The sequence below is a fragment of the Cyanistes caeruleus genome, chromosome 24, assembly GCF_971803275.1.
Source record: "Cyanistes caeruleus chromosome 24, bCyaCae1.hap1.1, whole genome shotgun sequence".
Lineage (NCBI taxonomy): Eukaryota > Metazoa > Chordata > Aves > Passeriformes > Paridae > Cyanistes > Cyanistes caeruleus.
Window position 1 is genome coordinate 1,581,443 of NC_141724.1, and position 9,525 is coordinate 1,590,967.

General features: G+C 44.7%; 1 protein-coding gene across 2 annotated transcripts; it reads right to left on the bottom strand.

The window, feature by feature from the left end:
- Window positions 1–1,514: 1,514 nt before the first annotated feature.
- PPP1R15B (protein phosphatase 1 regulatory subunit 15B) lies at window positions 1,515–9,195 on the bottom strand. Of its 2 annotated transcripts, XR_015278950.1 has the most exons (3): window positions 7,637–9,195; window positions 5,989–6,169; window positions 1,515–4,041 (listed from the first exon to the last, which is right to left on the bottom strand). XR_015278950.1 is itself a non-coding variant. In XM_023942338.2 (2 exons), exons 1-2 carry the CDS (start codon window positions 9,020–9,022, stop codon window positions 3,829–3,831), a joined length of 1,599 nt encoding a protein of 532 aa, XP_023798106.2. In that variant the 5' UTR covers window positions 9,023–9,167; the 3' UTR covers window positions 1,515–3,828. The 2 variants fall into 2 exon arrangements, 1 of the variants encoding a protein (XP_023798106.2); XM_023942338.2 differs by lacking the exon at window positions 5,989–6,169 and having other exon boundaries at window positions 7,637–9,167.
- Window positions 9,196–9,525: the final 330 nt, after the last annotated feature.

Sequence of the window (9,525 nt, forward strand, 5' to 3'; positions counted from 1 at the left end):
TTCCTGGGATAACAAAAGGAAGAGGACAGCGGGATGAGAGGGAATGATCCTCGGACAGGGATGGCAGTTTGGGGACGAGGATTTCGCTCCCAACAACAGGAATTTCCTTCCCCTTCCCTTCATTTTTCTGGATTTTCCTCCCAGCTCCAACATCCCCACGGAGAAGCCAGCAGCTGCCTCCTCCTCCTCCTCCACCCAGAGCATTCCAGAGGAGCCCGGCTGGGGATGCTTCCCGCGGGATCCCGCGGTGGCTCAGGCGCCAGGAATGTCACAGAACCGGGCGCGGCTGTGGCTCCCGGGGGGTGGCACTTGGGGACAGCGGGTGGCGCTGCCCGCCAGTCCCGAGCGCTTCTGGCACCACCTCCTGGACAAAACATTCCCGGGAAAACAGGCGAAGCGGGAATGCGAGGGATGTGTCCCCTCCCCGGCTGGAACCATGGAATGCTCGGGATGGGGAGGATTTCAGGATCATCCTTAGGGAATGAAGGGACAATTCCCATTGTCCCCATCCAACCTTGGACACTTCCAGGGATGGAGCAGCCACGGATTCTCTGGGAATTCTGTGCTGAGGTGTCCCTGGCACTCCTCCCCCTGCTGCAATCCAGCTGGATTCCAGGTTGGGAACACCCCTGGCATTCCCAGCTGGAGCACAAAAACCGGGAATTCCTCCTGCTCTTTTTTCTGGGTGTAAACTCCTCTCCCTGGAATGCAGCAGAATTCCATCTCTGTGCCTTCTCCTGCTTCCCAGCTCCAGGAAAAACTGCAATTTTGGGATCAAAGCAGGAGTTTTTCTCCTCCAAGCGCAGCCTGGTGCTGATGGGATAAAGAATTCCCAGCGGGAATGAAGCAGGATGAAGCTTTCCCTGCACCCCAGCTGTGCCACTTCCAGCTTTTTCCCCGGCAGGGAGAAATCCCAATTTTCATTTTAAAGCCGATTTTAGAGGCAGTAAATTATTCTGAATTTAAAAACCCGCTTTTAAAACCACCCCACATTCCTCATATCCCGTTTTTTTTGTTTCTTTTTCAGGAATTCCGCAGGAAATTCTGTGTTTTTTCTTTATTCCAGCTGATTTTTTTTTATCCTGATAATCAGGAAAATCAACCCTGGGGTGTTTTAGGGATGAACAAGGTGAAAAGAAAGAGGGGAAAACATGGATTGTGCTCCAAAGTGGGAATTCTGAGTTTATTCCTTTTTTTTTTTAAAGGAATAAACCTCCAGGAACTTGGAATTTCTTCCCCAAACTCAGCATTCCAGAGATTCCCTGGGAATGACCACAAGTGGAGCAGAACCCTGGGGGTGACTGATTTTGGTTAAATCCCCAAAAACAGGAATCCCTGGAAAAATCTTCACCTTCACCCCTAATTTTGGGATCATTTCCCAGCTCCTGCCAGGAATTCCAGCTTCACATTCCCTGGATGGAATTCCCAGCTCTCAAACCCACGGAATGACCAAAGCAGCTTCTCCCCACTGAGAAATCCTTGGATTTCACAGATTTTCCCAAAATTCTCCCGGATTTATCCTGCAAATCTCTTTATTCCAACTCACGGATTAGTCCCGAACAGTTTCTTATGTACAGAAATAGAATTTTTAGGTAGAAAAAAAGAAAAAGAAAAAACCCAACCAAGGGGCCACAAATCAAGGAAAAAAAAAAAAAATCCATAGAAAGCCAAATCCAAACTTTTCCCCAAACGATACAAAAATAAAAATCTGCGGGATGGCAGTTTTGATTTAAATCCCGAGTTTTGCTTCCCACTTATTTCAAGGAATTTTCCCAGGGAAAAGGGGAGCTCTGAGGCCTTCGGGGGTTTGGTGTTAATTCCGTTTCCCCACGGGAATAACTGGGAAAAAAGGAGGTTGGAGAAGTGGGAAAAGCTCATCCAAGCATTGGGAATGCTGAGGAAAAAAATTCCTTTTTTATTTTGTTTTGTTTTTTTTTTTCCCCAAGGTTTTAACATTTTTTTGGAAGCAGCTGGGAATTATTTAATTCCCGTTTTTTCTGGATTCCCAGAGTTCCCAAGCACCAAGAAATCCGAGTTGTCCGTGAAAAATTGAAGCACCACATTCCCAAAGATCCCAGGGATTGGGAGATCCGTGGGAAAAACCGACTGGGAGATCCATGGAAAAACGGGCACAGCGTGTTTTCCTTGGAAAAAAAAAATCCAAATATTTTTTTTCCTCTTGGAATTCCACTTTTTTTGTCAGGTTTTTTCCCCCCTGAATTCAAAAGCAGATCCAAATGTGAGCAAAATCTTCAAAAATATTTTTTTTAGGGAAAAAAAATCCAATTTTTTGGGATGAAAAGCAGCTGGAATTCCAATTAACTCAAATTTAATGAATCCCCCGGATTTTCTAATTCCACCAACAAAAGGGGATTTTTTTTTTTTCAACTCCAAGAATCCACTTCCTGCAATAAAAATAAAGGATAAATCCTTTATTTAGGATTTTTCAAGTCAGGATAAAAGGGGATTAAATAATTTTCTTCCAAATTCAAAACTGAAGGAATTGAGGATAAACTTAAAAAAGTTTTTTTTCTTCCACAGAATGGAAAATATTCCGGCCAGCTGAACAAATAATTGATTTATTGATCCAACTTTGTGCAAACATTGGAATTTTTCCATTTTCATTCCCTGCTTGGAAAATTCCCACACCAACCTCCAGCTCCAAACCCCTTTTTCCATCCCCCTCAATGATTTTGATTAAAATAATTTAATGTTTTAAATTAAAAAAAAAAAAAATATAAATAAGAGTTTTGTCCTCTCACTGAAATGTTTTTGGTGAGTCCAGTGCAGACACAAGGAGTTAATACTGATTTTTTGGGAAAGAAAACAGGGAATTTTTGCCTTTAAATTTCTTTAAATCCAAGATAATTTCCTTAAATCCAAGAAAATTATCAGGATAAGCAGATTGGATCTAAAAATTCACTTCAATCCCTCTCCCAAAGCAGAATTACAGCAAAGATTAATTAAATAATTAAGGAGTTTTCCTCCCTAAATTCAAGCATCATCCACAGCCTCATTAAGTTTTAATTATTAATTGGGATGAGGAATTTCCTTGCCATAAAAAAAAAAACAAACAAACAAGGAATTTGTTGGGAGAAGCAGCCAAAAAAAATCTCTGGAATAATCCTGGAAAAGGGAATTATTTCAATCAATCAAACCAAAGCTTGGCTGGAATATTCAAACCTCAAAAAAGCTCCAGAAACACTCAAAAGGTTTGGATAATTCCAGGAAAAGAAGAAAAAAAAAAAAAGGGAAAAAAATTCCTTAAAGGAAGGGGTTTTTAAAAATGAGGCTTTTGGAAAAGCTGGAAAAACATTAAAAACAAAAAACCCCCAAAACACACCAGCACATCCCTCAGGGAATTTGAAATCAAAACTGCAATTCCAAGGAATGAATCCCATAAATATTTCCTTCAAAATAGGTTTTTTTTTTTGTTGGTTTTTTTTTTTGTTGGTTTTTTTTTTTTTTTTTCCAAAGTGCAAAAAAATCCAAGGGAACGGTCCCCACTTCCCAAAAAAAAAAAAAAAAAAGTGATTTTTGGGAATGGATGGAACCCCGAGCAGTCCGGTTGTGTCAAGTGCTAATTAACAGGAATGCAATTAGAGCGCCCCCAGCATTCCAGGGAGCTCCAGGGATTTTATCTGGATATGCAAATTAAATCATTCCATATCAAAATGAGGGTGGGGTGGGGGGGAAAAAAAAAAAATATAAAAAAATCCCATTTTTTTTGTTTTTTTTTCTCCCCGTTTCAGCACACTCAGCTGCCATTTCCGGGCGGGATTTCATTAATTTAAAGGGTGGGATAAAATTCCAAAGAGTTTTAAGGTGCTAGAAGGGGTCAGTCCTTTGGGAATGGAATTGTTGGAGCCTGTGGAATACCCTCAGTCTGTGCTCTGTGCTCAGGCAGTATCCAATGGCTTCCTCGGTTTCCTGGATCCGCCTCTGGAATCTGCATCCATCCCGAGCCAGCTCCTCCCAGGGTCCTTTCCGGTCCTCCTCGCTGCTTATGTAATACTCCGTCACTTTTTCTAGGAATGTCACCTGGGGAAAAAAGAGATTTCCATCAGGAATTCTGGCTGAATGGAATTTAATTTGATTTGTTAATTTAATTGATTTAAATCGGCGGGGGTTTTTTGGTTTAGAAGGGGTGAAAGGGGTTGGGGGGTTTTTAGATGAGGGTGAGTGAGGTGGTGGGATGGGATTCCTGAGTGGGATGGAATTCCCAGAGGAGTTGGGGTTGTTTTGTACCTGAAGTGCTCGAGGTTAGGCTGGATAGTGGATAAAATATGGATGGAATATGGGTTAAAATACGGATTAAATAAGGGTAAAAATAAAGGTAAAAATAAGGGTAAAATATGGATAAAATATAGATAAAATATGGATAAAATATAGATAAAAATATGGATAAAAATATGGATAAAAATATGGATAAAAATATGGATAAAAATAGGGATAAAAATAGGGATAAAAATAGGGATAAAAATAGGGATAAAAATAGGGATAAAATAGGAATAAAATATTGATAACATATGGATAAAATAATGGATAAGAACATGGATAAGAACATGGATAAGAACATGGATAAGAACATGGATAAGAACATGGATAAGAACATGGATAAGAACATGGATAAGAACATGGATAAGAACATGGATAAGAACATGGATAAGAACATGGATAAGAACATGGATAAGAACATGGATAAGAACATGGATAAGAACATGGATAAGAACATGGATAAAATGCAGCCTGGGATAGTGGGAGGTGTCCCTGCCCATGGGATTGGATGATCCCTTCCAACCCAAACCATTCCAGGATTCCCTGTGCTGGTTTGGGTGGGATATTGGGAATAAATCCTTCCCTGGAGGGGCTGGGATGGAATTCCCAGAGAATCCGTGGCTGCTCCATCCCTGGGAGCAGCCTGGGATGGGGAAATGTCCCTGCCCATGGAATGGGATTGAAGATCCTCTCAACCCAAAGCAGTCTGGAATTCCGTAATTCCATGACCTGCTCCTTAATCCTACCCAAAACATTTCACCTTCAGCTTTAAAAACCATCCAGCGCTGACTTGCCTGGCCCAAAATACTCCAGGACTTACTCCAGAGGGCTCTGAGCTCATTCCCTCTGTTGTAACCGTGCCAGGCTGGGAATGTGCTCCAGGAAAAGGCCTGGGATTGTGGGAACAATCCCAAAAAAACCCGAACCAAAGCAGGCAGAAGGGTTGTGGTGAGTCAAGAGCCCCGTGAGTCACCACGGGGTGAGGAAGGAACGCGGAACACTCATCCCCACGTGAGCGGAACAATCCTTCCTGGAATTCCAGGGGGTGGAGTTCAACTAAGGAAATTAAAAATATACACACAAAAACTGTCACTTTTTTTGTACTTTTAACAGCTATTCGGTTATTTTAAGTAAATAAAGGAATTTATAGGCTCGGGATCTGCACTTGGCAGTGTTTAGACTAAGATTAGAGTAAGGATTTAAGTCTGAGTTAAACCCAGCTTATTTTAGGCTCCTGCTGGAGCATTCAGCTATTAAAAGGCACCAACTGAACTGTCAGCACCTCCAAAAGCAGGACTGATTCCTCGAAACACTGGCATTCCAGAAAAAACCTGGAAATGGACCAAAACACCCCCACGTGTTGCTCCTTTGCCAGGGTTTATCAGCACAACGAGGAAGGTGTTTGCAACCAGGAAAATACGGAATTCCAGAAGGGTTTGGCTCATCCCATTCCATCAGGAACGCCTCCAGCTATCCCAGGTGGGATGAGGAGAGGATGAAGAGGCAATTCCCAAGAATCAGCAGTTGAGGATCCAGAAATTCCCTGATCCCAAAGATCCCTGGGAGCAGCAGTGCCCTCCCAGCACATCCACCCAAAACGCTCCCGGTTTTTACACGGCTTCAGGATTCCAAGGGGGAAGAATCCCAAGAATTCCTGGGAATAATAATAAAGCTCAGGAAGAGCTTTAGGAGCTGTTACATCAGCCCCACCTTGCAGCCTTTTTACATCAGTCGCAGCCAGCCTGGGCCGCAATTCCCGAGGCTCTGACGTCATTTGGGATATTGCAGCCAGCTCATCCCTTCTTTCAGCACGGCTCGGGATCACTGGGCCAAAAATTCCCGCTGGAATCGCAGCCCCGAGACCTGGGAGTGCTCTTAATTAATTATTGATCTAAATGAAGGGAGAAGAAAAATTGAGCTGCTGGAAAAATATTGAAGAATTAGAAATATTTTCTGTTTTCAGTGACTTGTTCAAGCATTGGATTGCCCAGGGATTTGGAGCTCAAGTTCTAAAATAATATAGATTAAGTTAATCAATTTATTAATCATTAATAATTAATCATTAATACTTAATCATTAATAATTACTCATTAATAATTAATTATATATAATGAATACAATAATTATATATAATTGTATATTATATAGAATAATTGTATATTATATAATATATAATATATATTATATATAATATATACATAATATATGCTCATATATTACATATAATTCATATTTAATAATTATATTATAATATAATTAATAATTGTTAATAATAAATAAAATAATTTCATTAAACACATTATATTAAATAAACTAATTTAATTAATTAATTAAATAATATAGACCAAAAAAATGGATTAAAAATTGGATTAAAAAATTGGGTAGTCATTCCTCATGCAGATGTTTGAGGTATTCACCTTGAACATCTGCAGCACCACAAAATTTAGGATAAGTTCCTGTTCACCTGCATCTTAGCATGGGTATTATTATTATTATCAATGCCCAAATTCCTCAGAAAAATCAAATTACTCTGCCTGTTTGGGCTCAAAAGTCCAGTTTTTGATTACAGCCCTTCTGTAATCAAAAAAAAATGTATGGATAAAAATATTTCTTCTATATAAATAGCTATTCTATAAATAACTACTCTATAAATAACTATAAATAGTTATGTTATTTATATTTATATATTTATATAACTGTACCACTTATATAACTAATATAACATGTATATAATATGTAACTCTATTAGATATTCTTATAATATAAACATATTTATAAACAGTATGATTTATTGTTGTAACACTAATATCTTAAACGAAAATGAGAATATGGAGGTAATTTATATGGGAACTTTAGTTTACCCCAGAAGACTTAACAAGTCTTTCGTTAAGAAGAAAGAATTTAATAATGAATTTATTATAATAAGAATTGAATAAGAATTTCTTTAAAAAGAAAAAATTCTTTTGGTTTCAGGTCCTAACTAAATTCCTTTTAACAGAAACAAAAAGGGAAACTTTCAGGGAAACTCCTTAAAGCTCTGCAGTTTCTCAGGGAAAAATTTTACACCCCAGCCTTGGAGTTTCTCTGCTGTGGAAACCACAACAAAAATTACAACTCAAAACTGAAACCCAGCTCGGAATCTACAGAAAAAAAAATTCATTTTTGCTTCTCAGCGAGGCTCAAAATTTCCCATCACGTGGCTCGGATGAGGCTCAGAATTCCAGGGAAATTATCAGCACATATGGAAACACGATCTGCAACGCTGACCTCACCCCTACTTGGCACTTGGTTGTTTTTTTTTTTTTTTTTTTTCTTTTTAACAATCCCCAAAACACAAAAATTTCAATAAAACCTGTACCTTTTTCCTCTTGGCCTGGGCAGTTTTCTCCCCGTTTTGCCCCAAATCGGTGCTGCCCCCGTGGTTTTGTTTTTCCAGCTGAACTCTACACGCGGTGAAGCGCTCGGAGGTGCCGGAATTTGACTTTTCTGCCCCTTGGAAAAGCGGCGTTCCTTTTTTTTCCACTGTCTGAAAGGCCGCCGTGAAATTTAAAGGGTTATAGGGATCGTCCGAGCTACAGAACGAGTTCCAAAGTTTCAAGTTTTCCGCCTCATCCGCGCTCTCGCAGTCCCACTCGTCCTCCTCGGAACTGGGAGAGCCCTGGGAGGACTCTGCCCACGAGTCTTCCTCCTCCTCCTCCTCCTCCATGTCCGACATTCCCTTTCCCGGCTCGCTGGAAGACGTTTGGATGGTGGCTGTGAAGTTCTGAGGGTTGTAGGGATCCAAGCTGTAGAAGGAATTCCACAGATGAAGCCTCTCCCCGTCCTGGCTGCCGGCGTCTGAGTCCGAGGGCAGCTCTTCGCTGTCAAACCCGTCATCATCTTCTTCATCATCATCATCATCATCATCCCAGTCCTCCTCATCCTCACTCTCCTCCCCACTGGATACTCCTCCAATGATATAATCGATTAATTTATTCGCGCAGACAGGTCTGGTGGAAATCGGGAAGTTTTGCTCAGTTTCCGAGTCCTCATCCTCCTCTTCAGCCAAGGCTTCCTCTTCCTCAGCCGCACCCCGGAGCTGCTCCTGCTCCAGGGGAACACCTCCGGGCTGCCCTAAATCCCCGTTATTGCCGCCCAGCTCCCCAATTTCGGGCCGGACACCCCTGTGCTGCTGCTGCTGCTCCTCCTCCAGGCTGTGGTAGCCGTGGTCGGGGTCGGGCACGGGCAGATGCCAGCGCTGGAGGAACGCCAGCCGCTTGCTGCGCAGGAACTCAACCTCGGGCAAGCCCTCGGCTCGCAGGGGCTGCGGCAGGTGGCTCTTGCCCTGCTCCATGCCCAGCACGTACCAATCCACGGGAAGCACCCCCAGGCCGCTCCGCACCAGCCCGCTTCCCCACAGCCCCGCCAGGGGCTCCCGGCCGCCCTCCGATCGCTTCTCCGGGGGCTCCTCTTCGGCCCAGTCCAGCGAGGTGTCCGCCTTGGGCAGCAGCACCAGCGGCGGCGGTGCCTTGGCGGGGCACAGCGCGGAGCTGAGCGCGGCGCCGGGCAGCAGCCGCTGCAGGAGGCCGGGCAGCGGCGACAGCAGCTGCGACACCGCGCGCAGCCACGAGAAGGGCGGGCTCGCCTGGGACGAGCCCCCGGCGGGCGCCGCGCTGGGCCCCGCCAGCTTCGGCCAGGCCGCGGCCAGGCCCAGTCGGGCCCATCCCAAGCCGGGACCGGCGCGTTCGCGTCCGCTGTGCTCCATGAGGCCGTTCAGCGCTGCCAGCGGTGCGGAGGAGCGTGTGGAGCGGCGCTCCGTGGCGGGGCGGTGAGTCGCAAGGCTCGGGGGACGGCGGGCAGCTCCGGCTCGGGTTTCGACTCCATCCTGATGCGGCTTCAGCAGAAAATGGCGGCACCGCCGCCGCCGCGGCGCTTCACGCCCCCAGAGGGAGGGGCGGGGCGTCACCCCTCCTGCCCCGCCCACTTTGCATTTCCACCTCCCATTGGGCGGTGTCGGAGAGGCCACGCCCATCCCCTTTGTGGCCACGCCCCGCGCGGATTGCATCAGCCGGCGCGCGGCGCGCGGCAGCGCCCCCTGGCGGCGCGGCGGGGTTCGGGGACGGGCGGGGGGACCCCGGACCCACCCCGGATTGGTCACGGGACGCTTTGGGGACACTTTGGGGACACTTTGGGACACTTTGTCAGCCCCAGGGACAGCGGTGGGAGAGGAGCGCACTGGGACAGGGGCTGGAGGATGCTGGGGGTTGA

Bases quoted from the DNA above. Each gene is read 5' to 3' on its own strand.
- PPP1R15B (XM_023942338.2), bottom strand. From the start codon at position 9,022: ATGGAGCACAGCGGACGCGAACGCGCCGGTCCCGGCTTGGGATGGGCC. The intron at 4,042-7,636 runs GTACAGGTTTTA...TTTTTTCCCCAG, and splicing joins CCCAGGCCAAGAGGAAAAAG to GTGACATTCCTAGAAAAAGT.